The sequence below is a fragment of the Hemiscyllium ocellatum genome, chromosome 4 (genome assembly GCF_020745735.1).
Source record: "Hemiscyllium ocellatum isolate sHemOce1 chromosome 4, sHemOce1.pat.X.cur, whole genome shotgun sequence".
Lineage (NCBI taxonomy): Eukaryota > Metazoa > Chordata > Chondrichthyes > Orectolobiformes > Hemiscylliidae > Hemiscyllium > Hemiscyllium ocellatum.
The window spans coordinates 75,058,023-75,071,728 of record NC_083404.1 but is presented as its reverse complement, the minus strand read 5'-3'; the positions used below and the strand labels follow the sequence as shown (position 1 = coordinate 75,071,728).

General features: G+C 39.3%; 1 protein-coding gene across 1 annotated transcript in view; it reads right to left on the bottom strand.

The window, feature by feature from the left end:
• The window catches only part of tcea1 (transcription elongation factor A (SII), 1), a 71,582-nt gene that overhangs the window by 34,951 nt on the left and 22,925 nt on the right, over window positions 1-13,706 (bottom strand). The window contains exon 3 of the mRNA XM_060824335.1: window positions 8,811-8,916. Within this exon, the coding sequence (XP_060680318.1) occupies window positions 8,811-8,916 (106 nt within the window). The remainder of the gene's footprint in view (window positions 1-8,810; window positions 8,917-13,706) is intronic.

Below are 13,706 nucleotides of genomic sequence, written 5' to 3'. Positions count from 1 at the left end.
CTGACCTCCAGCAACAGGAGTCCTCAATTTCTCCCGCTACCTTTAAGTGTAAACATCCTGCCCTTGCTTGCCTTACCAAAACGCAACACCTCACATTTATCAAATTAAACTCCATTGGCCCATCTGATGAAGGTTTGGTTGTACTCTGAGATAATCTTGTTCAGTGTGCATTACACCAACTATTTTGGTATCATCTGCAAATTTACTAACCATATCTCTGATCTTCACATCCAAATCATTTATATAAATGACAAAAAGTATGACAAAAGACAAAATGATTCTTGTGGCACACCGCTGCTCACAGGCTTCCAGTCAGAAAAGCAACCCTGTATTACCACCCTCTGTCTCCGATCTGCAAGCCAATTTTGTACCCAATTGGCTAGTTCCCCTTGGATCCCATGTGACCTAACCATACTAAACAGTCTCCCAGACGAAGTCTTATCAAATGCTTTATGGAAGCCCATACAGACAACATCTACCACTCTGCCTGCATTAATCTTCTTTGTCATCTCTTCAAAACACTCAGTATAGTGAGACATTGATTTCCCGTGCACAAAGCTAATGTTGACTATCCTTAATCAGTCCTTGCCCTTCTAAATGCATGTAAATCCTATCCCTCAGGATCATCTCCAACAGCTTACCCAACACTGATGCAAGACTCACCAGTCTATAGTACTCGGGCTTTTATTTAAATAATGGCACAACAGCCAACCTCTAGTCTTCCAGTACCTCATCCGTGGCTAACGATGACACAAGTATCTCAGCAAGGGGTCCGGTAATCTCCTCCCTAGCTCCCACAAAGTTCTGGTCAGATCCCAGGGGATTACCTACCTTTATATGTTTTAAGACCTCCAGTTCTGCCTTTTGTGTAATAAGACATCAGTATTTATCTCCCCAAGTACCATAACTTCCATGTCCTTCTTCACAGTAAATACTGAAGTGAAATTTTAATTTAATATCTCACCCATCTCCTGTGGATCTCACAAGTAGATCTGTAAGGGATACCTATTTTCTCCCTTGTTACTCTTTTACCCTTAATGTACTTTACAGAAGCTCTTTGGATTCTCCTTAACTCTATTTGCCGACACTATTTCATGTCCCCTTTTGCTTCTGATTTCCCTCTTAAGTATACTCCTACTGCCCTTATACTCCACGAGGGATTCACTCAATCCCAGCTGTCTATACCTGACACATGACCAGAGCCTTGATTTCTTTAGTCATCCAGCATCCTACACCTACCAGCCTTGTCCTTCACACTAACAGGGACAGACTGTCTCTGAACTCTGGTTATCTCATTTATAAGGGCTTCCTTTCTTCTCAACCGCTCTTTTCTTTACCTGCGACTAGCCTCCTCTAATCGACTTTTGAAAGTTACTGAAAATACCATCAAAATGGGCCTCACTCCAATTTAGATTTTTAACTTTTTGATCAGTTCTAACCTTTCCATCACGATTTGAAACTAACAGAATTAGGACCATTTGCCCCAAAGTGCTCACCTCTGTAACTTGCCCTGCCTTATTTCACATCAGAAGGTCAAGTATTGCTCCTGCTCTAGTAAGTACAACCACAAACTGAATAAGTTTTGTACAGTTCCTCCCCATCCAAGTCCTAAACCCTTATCAAAATCCCGGTCTATGTTTGGGAAGTTAAAGTGCCCTACCATTACAACCCTATTATTCTTACTGATATTTGGGATCTTCTTACATATATGATTCTCAATTTCCGATTGGCTGTCTTTCGGGAGGGGGTGATTTAATATAATCCCAGCCAGGTGATTATCAGGTTCTTACTTCTCTTTCCAGTGAAAATATATGGGTGGAACAATCTCCCAGGAATATATTCAAGTAGTGCCATATTATCCCTGACCAAAATCACCACTCCCCCCATCCACTCTTGCCTCTCTTTCTAACCTTCCTGTAGCATTTATACCCCGGAAAATAAGTCCTATCTATCACTGAGCCACTTTTCTGTAATAGCTACGATATCCCATGCCCAATGCTCTAAGTTCATCTGTCTAGCTCATCAGGCCACTTGCATCAAAGTAAATGCAGTTTAATTATCGGTCTTACCTCATTCTCTGCCAAGCTCCCATCTGCATAAAGAACTTTCCATGCAGATCTCCCTAAACCTTACCCCTCCCACTTTGAACTCATGACCCTAGTAATTGAGTCCTTCACTCTGGCAAAAAGCTTCTTGCTATCCACGCTATCTATACCTTTCATGATTTTGCAGACCTCAAATCAGATACTCCCTCAACATCCATCGTTCTAATGAAAGTAATCCTAATCTATTCAACTTCTATTCACAGCTAGAGGCATCCATACCAGGCAACATCCTAGTGAACCTCCTCTGCACCCTCTCCAAAGCATCCACATTCTTTTGGTAATGTGGCGACCAGAACTGTACGCTGTATTCCAAATGCAGCCAAACCAAAGTCCTATACAACTATAACATGACCTGCTAACTCTTGTACTCAATAATCCGTTCAATGAAGGAAAGCATGCCGTATGCTTTCTTGACCACTTTACTGACCTGCATTGCCATCTTCGGGGAACAATGGACCTGAACACCCAGACCTCTTTGTACGTCAATCTTCCCCAGAACTTTTCCATTTACTGTATAGTTTACTCTTGAATTGGATCTTCCAAAATGCATCACCTCGCATTTGCCCAGATTGAACTCCATCTGCCATTTCTCTGCTTATCTCTCCAATCTATCTATATTTTGCTGTATTCTCTGACAGTCCCCTTCACTATCTGCTACTCCACCAATCTTAGTGTCATCAGCAAACTTGCTAATCAGGCAACCAATGTCTTCCTCCAAATCATTTTTATATATCATAAACAACAGTGGTCCCAGCACAGATCCCTGTAGAACACAACTGTCACAGGTCTCCAATTGAGAAACTCCCTTCACTACTACTGTCTTCTGTTGCCCAGCCAGTCCTCTATCCATCTGAGAGGCAACAGTGCTAACCACTGAGCCACCATGTCACCCCTACTGCATATATTCTGCACTGTCTCCAAGGCATCCTTGACCATGGCACAGGGAGGCAACACAAGCGGCTGCAAAAGCATCTGTGTCCCAGACTAGAAATTCCCCTATTACAATTGATTGCTTGGAACTTGACATACCGCTCATACAGTAGAGTGACAGTAACAAAAACCTGCTGTCAGGCAAACCCCACCTACAGTATCAAAAACAAAATACCTGTTTGAAACAGATGTAGACTCCTCCACTACCTGGCAACCTCTCATTTCTTTCATAGTGGTCACCCTACCTGAATATACTGGTTTTATTTATCTCCCTGAAATTGCCATTCATCACACCCCATTGCTCTTGTAAACTCATTACCTCGAACAGCAGCTTCTACCAATCCATGCAGTCAGTTAGGATTTGCAACCTAACACATTTCCTGCAGACAGTCCCCAGGAAAATTCAAATTCTCCTTAATCTCTGACATTTACTCTTCCGGTCAGATTAAAAGCCACTTCTGCCTGTATAATAATCTACAGATCTGGAAATTACCTAAAAAGACAACACACTTTGCTCAAAAACGCAGCATTAACACAGTCTGTCTTTCTAATCAAAAACACTGCCCTGGGATAACTTCGTACTAATGCTTAATATTAAAAATCAATCAAGAAATTTGACAGCATAAATACAAGAAACAAATGCTGTCACCTTACTCTCTATTATAGATTTACATAAGTAAAGATTAAGATTTAGAAGTTTGATAAGTCTTAAAAATAATTTAGCTGATCAAGCTCAAAAACCAAAGATCACCCTCTTCTATAATTTCAGGCAGTGATGTTTTTGCTAAATAACTGATACCTCGACAGCTGCACCAGAAGCTCGTTATTAGACTTCCCACATCAACCATTAAACTTCACTACTTGTTTGCTACTTCAGTAAAACCCAATATCTAGAGACCTTGTGCAATTTCTCAGTCCACCAGCTATGAAACTACATCTGTTGGCTGCTCCGTTAAAAAGCCAAACTCCAAGCCTTATGCAATTCCTCAGTCTCCGACCATGCCACATGGTTGCTCTCCCAAAACTCTCCATCCTTCCTCCCATTTAAAGTATCTTTGCTTTTGATGTTTTTTTAAAGTTCCAAAAACAATGCAAAACCTGTAAGAAATTACTGCACCAAGGAATTGATTAGATCCAGCTAAGTGCTGAAAAACATCAAAAATCAAGAATAGTTCTCCTAGCCACTATCCTCTTCAGTTCACCTTCTTATTAAAAATATTTGGAATAACTATTGAATTGATTGAATTCTTGACAAAGTATTGCACAAGATCTCTAGGTCTTCAAAAACCTCTCAAACCTCCAGCAATAAGTTCATTGTAAAAGACAATTATGCTCTTATATAGATCTCCAAACTCTTAGCAACATGTTTACTACCAGTCAACTGAATTAGATCAAATTCTATCAACAAAAACATCATGCAATTATTAATGTTCAGGCAATTTAAGGGGTAATCACAGCCTTGAAAATCTTCTGTTATGACATGTTGGTAAACCTTTCTGTTAATTAAAGCTGCCCTCGCCTCATAATCTGTTGAAGTATGAGTGACAAAGAACTACCCAAATTCCACTATTTAACAAAAATATCAATTCTATTCTTTAATGTTAAAGGTGAGCATTAAACAACAACTATTTACAACTCTAAGCCTCCTTTCTCTTAAAAATTTGTTATGTACCTCCACTCTATAACAATATTCTGATCCAATAAAAGCCCCTATTAAAATTACAGCAACTTAATTTTCAAAACCAGACAGTGGCTATCAGCGCCGGTGTCAGTCTTCCTCTGTTTGTAGATCTCCCTGAGCTGTCTTTGGTCTTCTGCTGCAAAGATGTTTCATATGAAAAAAATACCTTTGACAGAGAATGTGGTGAATAGCAGTCTTTCAACAGCAGTTGATGCTCTTTCTGGCTAACTGTCCAAAATACCTGTTTTTTTAATACCCAAATATCAGATCGTCTCATTGCTCACTGTTGTCAAAACAGTAAAATTCAAATTTGATTGGGTTTTAGTATTTTGGGGCACGATTTAAACTGATTGGCTAAATTCGAAATGCTGTGAAAACAACTGAGGTATCTAGGTTACAGCCAAATGGTACATTTTTTAGGGCGGCAGGGGGGCACAGTGGTTAGCTCTGCTGCCTCACAGCGCCAGAGACCCGTGTTCAATTCCCGCCTCAGGCAACTCTGTATGGAGTTTGCACATTCTCCCAGTGTCTGCGTGGGTTTCCTCTGGGTGCTCCGGTTTCTTCCCATAATCCAAAAATGGGCAGGTTAGGTGAATTGGCCATGCTAAATTGCCCGTAATGTTAGGTAAAGGGGTAAATGTAGGGGAATGGGTCTGGGTTGCGCATCGGTGTGGACTTGTTGGCCGAAGGGCCTGTTTCCACACTAAGTAATCTAAACTAATCTTTCAATTTCCCAGCATGCTGTGACTCCTGGTCAGTTACATGACAGGTTCTTGCCAGCTTTTACTCTCTCTTAAATGTACAGTACCTGCCTTCAACTTCATAAGATACCATTGCTCCCAGCAAATATTTAACTTTTTGCCCAATAGCATTTCAGCTCAAGACTCCACCTTGGCCTTTTCAGATGAGAAGTGAGACAATGGGATATAATGATTAGAATTGTGTACCTGCATTCTGCCACAGGCAAGTAGTGAAACCTGGGGATATCTACTAGAAGTTAATACAACGGATTGGGGTAATGTAGTGACACGGGATTTAGAAGTAGCTGGCAGTCAAGGAACAAAGAGTAGGAATAATTTTATAGCTTGAACTTTAAAGAATTATAAAATACAAGGAAGACAGTGTGAAAAGCCAAAAGCCTCCCAAGTTGGTGGAGTAAGAACATCAGATCAGAATCAATGTAGAGAAGTATTAAGTGATGTACTTTGCTAGGATGAACAGCGAAAGATAAAGTTAAACGATGAATACAATTCGAAATGAGTACAGGTGTCTTGGTGAGCACATGCACAGATCATTGAAGGTGGCAGGACAGATGGAGAACAGCTAGTAAAGCATTGTGTTGATAGCTTTGGCTTTATTAATAAGAGTCACTGAGAACAGAAGCAAGGAGTTGATGTTGAGCTTGCATAACACACTTGCTAGACCCCAGATGGAGCATGCTGGACAACTCTGGGCACTACTTTGTAAGAAAGGCATGAATGCATTGGAGAGAGTTCAAAAGCGATTTAGGTGAATGGGTCTACAAATAAATGAAACTTCATTAAAGAAGATAGATTGAAGTTGGGACGGTTCTCTTTGAAAAGAAGACAGCTGAGAGCAGATTTGAAGAGTTTTCAAAACCATGATTGAGCTGGACAGAATGGATAGGGAGAGGCTTGCCCAATTTATAAAAGGAATAAGACCAAGTGGTTGTAGATTTGGAGTGATTTGCAAAAGCAGCAAGGGTGATATGAGAAGGAAATTCTTCAAATAGTAAATAGTTAGGGTATGGAATGCACTGCCGAAAATGTGGTGGAAATTGGTTCAACAAAGGCATTAAAATAGGCATTGGATGAGTGTTTGGATAGAAATAATGAGTAACGATATGGGGGAAAAAAAAATCTGAAGTTTGGCACTAGTGAACAATGCTCGATTGAAGATCGATTCAGACATGACAGATGAATTGCTTCCTTCTGTATCATAACAATTCTGCAGTGAAGGGGTCTTCTTCTGAGTCCCAATGGAGTAGTACAAGGATCAGTGCTTGGACTCCAGCTATTGACAATATATATTAATGATTTAGATAAGGGAACTAAATTCCAAGTTTGCAGAAAACACAAAGTTGGGTTCAAAGGTGTGGAGTGATGCTGTAGTGTGAGAACAAGTAGAGTGAATGGGCAAATGCATGGCAGATGAAGTATAACAGATAAATGTGAGGTTATCCAATCTGGTAGCAAAAGCAGGAAGACAAATTATCTAAATTGCGAGAGATTTAGAAAGGGCAAATGTGCAGTAAGACTTGGTTGTCCTTGTAATGCAGTTGCTCAAAGTAAGCATGCAGTAGGCCATTTAGGACTGAGATGAGGAGAAATTTCTTAATCCAGAGGGCAGTGAGCCTGTGAAATTTCTTAACCCAGAGGGCAGTGACCACAATTGTGGTTAAAATACTGAATATTTTCCAAAAGGAGTTAGATATAATTCTTAGGGCTAGAAGGAAAGAGAGAGCAGTAACAAGATAGTGAGTTGAATGACCAGTCGTGATCACTTTGAATGTTTCTATATTTAAATTTCCCTCGAGAAAATGTTGGCTGATTCTCAGAGAAACTCCAAATTACCGTAAAGTCAACCTGTTACCAGGTTATCAAGTTTATGCATAACAAGTTTGCATAGGCAACTCATCATGAAGTTGGGCAGAGAAATTTAATAGGAAATTTAAAAGGAAGGGAAAACACAGCAAGAGACCATTTTGTGCTGAAAGGCAGTATTCAAGGAAAACAGGTCTGTGGAGAAATGATTGTACCCTCACATCTTGAACCAGAAGCACAGTATTCAGCAAAACCTGTGAATGCTGCTGAAGCAAATGGATTAGATTCTCGCATTTTCATATTCATGATATATTAACCATTTCACATTTTTAAGTATTTTTCAATAATGAGGATATTCATCTTCTATTGCCACTAAATATTACAGCTAAAGAGATTGAATGGCATCTAGTAACTCCCTGCAAACATTCCTATGGCAAACCAGTGAGTGCCAGAGAGATACTTTGTCAGCCATCTTATGGAAAGAAAATTGTAGCCTCTGCCACCACTGCCCATAGCCTTCGACTACAACTTGCATGCAAAAGCGACATTGCCACAACAACCTATGGACTCTTCAGCAGGCCAGTTGGGTCGATGGTAACTAAGGAACAGATTGGTGCTAACAGCACTATTCTGGCTAGGGTGGATTCGTGACCAATCTTTATCAGAGAACTCAAGAAGAAAGAAAAAAGATTGAACATTTTTATTTAATGCTGCACCAGCAGCATTCACATGCTTTAGCATGTTTTACCTTGGAAGAGGCAAGATTTTCTGGTAATTTTACACTCCTCCCTTTGACATGTTTTGTAAGATTAAAATTTTACCAGCCTTGCCTTTCTAGTAAATGCACCAGCAATTAGAAGCACCTCAAGAAAATCAAGAAAGTAACATGTAAACATAATTACACAAAACAATATACACATCAAATATTTTCTCCAGCACTTGAGCAATACATAACATTTCATACAAGCATAATGTGGAGTTAATTAATTTGCCCACTATATAGCATTTTAAAACCTTTTCAGGACACCATTAAGTATGCCCATGTCAACTGTATGTTTTATATTTTTGCCTTCTAGATTAATATATGAACTACCAAACCTAACATATTAACAGTTTAAAGAAGCAGTACATTGTACACTGTACTGTCAATCATAACACAAAGAAACTTGGAGAAAGATACAACTCCAGCAAAAGGAATAAAATAATGTAGGAATTTTGAAAACACCAATATCTTTAAGTTTTGCACATTTGCAAAGCATACATACAACAACTTGCACACAGTCACAAAACATGCAACGTACTTGTAAGAGTTGGATTTTAATGATTCCGTCTCAAACTTTTCACCTGAAACTGCTAACAGGCAAGTGGATTGGAAAGAGGAGAAGTAAGTGATCCATTATGTTTGTTTATGTTATACTGCTTGGTAAAAGCTTCAGCAGAATACCCAGTTCATGAGAGTGCCGTCTGCATAATATTAAACACCAATTAATCAATAGGCAATAAATGGGACTCTGGAGTATAATTCCTTACCCAAAAGTTTCTTCCAGGATTTAATAAGAGATTTTGCCAAAGATATGACATCATCCTCTTTACTCTGCTTTCTGATGGCATTTACAGACATTCCAATTCTGGTGGACTGCAAAACAAAAGAAACATTACCTACTAACTAAGTTTAATAGTTGGGAAAAGAATTAAAGTAATTCCAAACACGTACAAATTCTACCTGGCTCTTGTAAAAGAATAAGCGAACCTGAAATTAATCTTAATATTATAAAATGAATTGGAAGCCTAGAGAAGACATTTATTCAGTTTTCTAAAAGATGAACAGTATCATTTGTATTTTTAATAATCCATATGGTGATGTTTTAAATATAACCTAACAACTCGATGGTTTCAATCCTGCAGATACCCATACTCTCCATAGTATATATTGTTTTAAAATAATAATAGTTGATTTTAACTTGCACTCTATTTTTAAACCAGTTTTTCTAAATGCATTGAACACGCAAAACACGGTTCATCCTAAATAGCTGGAGAAGTATGATTGTTCAGCAAATTAGAAGTTTGGATAACCAACCACAAATGTCAATAATAAAATCAGAGCACCTGCAATTTTTTCCTTTTTAAAAACAAACTGGCGGGATATCGCCAACATATTCTGCTTCCTATTATCTTTAGCATGGGCAACTAAGACAAGAATTTCCAACAATGTGAAGCTCACAACATGTATTATTTTTGCGCCAGTTGCACAAGAATGATTACAATTACATAAAAATTTCAAACATATATCCCTTATTCTGCCACTTAAACAATCAAGCTGACCAACACTCATACACATATTATATAACAGTACATGCCAGACTGAGAGAGTACTCAAGATAGAAGGCACCGCAGAAAGTTTGCAGGGGCTAGGCCAATTCCACACTGGAACAACCACACAAGGGCTAGGTTAAATCCACACTGACTGACAACTCCAACAATAAAGGTCACGTTGCCGTAGTCTTACCAGAACTTAGGGCTGCTCTCTCATTACAGAAACAACAGGTGGCAGGTTAACCTGAAGGGCACCATGACTCAGGTGAAGGAAAGGTTCAGAAGAAGTCCTTCATGGTAACCTCAGCTGGTGTGGGGATTGAACCTATGCTGTTGGCTTCACTCTGCACCAAAAATCAGCCATCCAACCAACTGCGTTAACCAAATAGGGTAGACTCTACAGTGAACAGACAGACAACAGCCTTATTCGAGCAGTCTTCACTGAGCAGACAGAAGATGGGTCAGAAGGAGTGAAGACAGAGAGAAAAAAAAAGAGTTCCCCAACATCTCAGCGAGAGAGCAGGATGCTGTCCCACCACTTTAACTCAACTAAAGCATTCCTAACAACCTGCTGGTCATCTGGTAACAATGAACCATCCCTAATTATCGCATTTATATACTCTAAATAATGTATCAAATCTAAACTACAGCTTTTCCTTAGATCAATAAACTATCAGAAAATTACTTTCAAATCATCAACTGCCTAACGATGATCATAAACCCTAAAAGCAACAAAAGACTTTATCAAACAACACACAGTATATCTCATTCTAAAACAGAACTCCTAGCTTCAGCCATTCTTCCTGGTACTCCGTAAAAGGTCAATAGAATAACTTAAAAGTGATCCTTCTATAATGTGCATACTTACAAAAACTTTCAACAATGCCCTTTTCCTCCATTACATAATTTATAACAAAGTGGTTTGAAATATTCATTATTTGAGAACTGCAGACAGACATTGAGAAATCCTAGAGCTCTTTTATTGTAAATATCTAATGTACCATTTGCATTAATAAAGCTTTAGATTAAAATTACACATTCAAATTATTCACATGGATTTGTTCACTTTGATTGATTATTTTTGTATTTGGAAAGACAAAGACTGATTGTGGACAGTCAACATGGCTTTGTGCGTGGGAAATCATGTCTCACAAACTTGATTGAGTTTTTTTGAGGAAATAACAGAGGATTGATGAGGGCAGAGCGGTAGATGTGATCTACATGGACTTCAGTAAGGTGTTCGACAAGGTTCCCCATGGGAGACTGATTAGCAAGGTTAGATCTCAAGGAATAGCGGGAGAACTAACCATTTGGATACAGAACTGGCTCAAAGGTAGAAGACAGAGAGTGGTGGTGGAGGGTTGTTTTTCAGTCTGGAGGCCTGTGACTAGCGGAGTGCCACAAGGATTGGTGCTGGGTCTTCTACTTTTTGTCAGTTACATAAATGATTTGGATGCGAGCATAAGAGGTACAGTTAAAAAGTTTGCAGATGACACCAAAATTGGAGGTGTAGTGGACAGCAAAGAGGGTTACCTCAGATTACAACAGGATCTGGACCAGATGGGCCAATGGGCTGAGAAGTGACAGATGGAGTTGAATTCAGATAAATGCGAGGTGCTGCATTTTGGGAAAGCAAATCTTAACAGGACTTCTACACGTAATGGTAAGGTCCTAGGGAGTGTTGCTGAACGAAGAGACCTTGGAGTGCAGGTTCATAGCTCCTTGAATGTGGAGGCGCAGGCAGATAGGATAGTGAAGAAGGCATTTGGTATGCTTTTCCTTATTGATCAGAGTATTGAGTACAGGAGTTGGGAGGTCATGCTGTGGCTGTACAGGACATTGGTTGGACCACTGTTAGAATATTGCATACAATTCTGGTCTCCTTCCTATCAGAAAAATGTTGTGAAACTTGAAAGGGTTCAGAAAAGATTTACAAGGATGTTGTTAGGGTTGGAGGATTTGAGCTATAGGGAGAGGCTGAACAGGCTGGGGCTGTTTTCCCTGGGGCGTCGGGAGCTGAGGGGTGACCTTATAGAGGTTCACAAAATTATGAGGGGCATGGATAGGGTAAATAGGCAAAGTCTTTTCTCTGGGGTGGGGGAGTCCAGAACTAGAGGGCATAGGTTTAGGGCGAGAGGGGAAAGATATAAAAGAGACCGCCCAGACAACTTTTTCACACAAAGGGTGGTACTTGTATGGAATGAGCTGCCAGAGGAAGTGGTGTAGGCTGGTACAATTGCAACATTTAAGTGGCATTTGGATGGGTATATGAATAAGAAGGGTTCGGAGGGATATGGACCGGGCACTGACAGGTGGGACTAGATTGGGTTGGGATATCTGGTCGGCATGGACGGGTTGGACCGAAGGGTCCGTTTCCATGCTGTACATCTTTATGACTCTATTAACTAACAAAACTGCTAAGATGGGTTCAAAAGCTGCAGGAGAACAGGAGTCAAGAAGCTTTATTTTGGAAATGGCAGCCCAAATTTTATATCAACACATATAGACACGTTTATCCATATGATAACATTGGTATTCGTTGATAGTCTCCCAAGTAATGACACACCAATTGTTCTGGCAATCGTCCTTCAGTTAGGGAGACTGCTAACGACCTTGCAGGTCGATTTGATCCAACTCTAGATGGCCTGGGTTTTTCACTTTACCGTTTCAACATAAGCAGGAAAAATGTAGTTAGCTGAAGACAACAGCTACAGTGGATAATGGTAGTGATGAATGCTGTCTTCCTGAGTAACAACAAGAGGTTCATGTTTATAAATTTAAATAAATATTTAACTATGCTAATATTCAGTAATGGTTTCTGCAATGTTACATTTCAAAGGAAAAATTTTAATGTACAGTAACTGGCTGAACACCGCAAGCCTGAGATAGCACCTGCACACAGTTTATATGACCACTATTTTAGTAAAAGCATTTGTACTACCACAGAGCAATGTGGCAGAGACACATCGTTACAACCTGTTTGGAGGGATGGATCAATTCCTTTCCCTGTCATAGTACACCTCTAACCACAACAAAGTTTGAATTTAAAAAAGGAGCTAAATTTTGCTAGTTATACACTGGTTTGTATACAGCTTAGTATCAGAAACGAATCTGTCATGTTCCTAAAGTTAATGAATAGTTTATTGCAAAAACATTAGGAGCAGCAAAAGGTTTAAAATGTACAAATATATCTAACTACTCATCCTGAAAAACAAATGCACACAACTTCTTCCAAGCCTAGAAAAAATATAAAATGCTGGACAGTGCTTATCTTAAAAGTACTTTAAAAATAAGTTAAATTCAGAAAAAGCGTTATTCCGTTTTTCCAAATGGTATTCTGCAGGCATTACTTTTCATACAAGCGGCACATACGAGGATTCTACCTGGATCAGTTAGGACTGCTAGAATCCCCTTTTCTGGAAACAATGGCGTTGATTTACATTTCTCCAATAAGAACTCTCAAACTTTAATGAGAGGAGTTTCATTGAAAGGGTGAGACCCCTGTGGCAAGTTCTTGCTGGCATTTGTTTTCAAAACATTTTGCCTTCACACATCCACAAACTAGATCATGTGACCTCTCTGAAAGTATTGCAAACTTAGGAGCTCCATTTGTTTCACTTTTCAAGAGGTCAGATACATACTTAATGATTAAACTTAATATTTTAGATAACACATCTTCATAATAACAGAGGTAAATTATGACACATAATGCATATTATTTTTTTAATATTCACAGCTAAACACACGTTCAGAACTCACATAGGACAACTGCATCAGATCGCCTCATTTCAATGTGGTACCAGCAAATGTAATTCCCGATTCACCAACTGTCTCATTTCAGAACTTCCTTCCATCATTGACCACAGCAGTAACTGCTAAGTGACAATAAATAGCAAACAAACAGCACAAACCAATTTTATAAATCAAACCATTCAGTATTTTCCACAAAAATCTAATCATGACCCTTATGCTGCTGTCCTCAATTGCCCTGCATAGTCTCCCAAGTAATGACACACCATCTATTCTGGCAATCATCCTTCAGTTAGGGAGACTGCTAACAATCTTGCAGGTCGATTTGATCCAACTCTAGATGGCCTGGGTTTTTCACTTTAC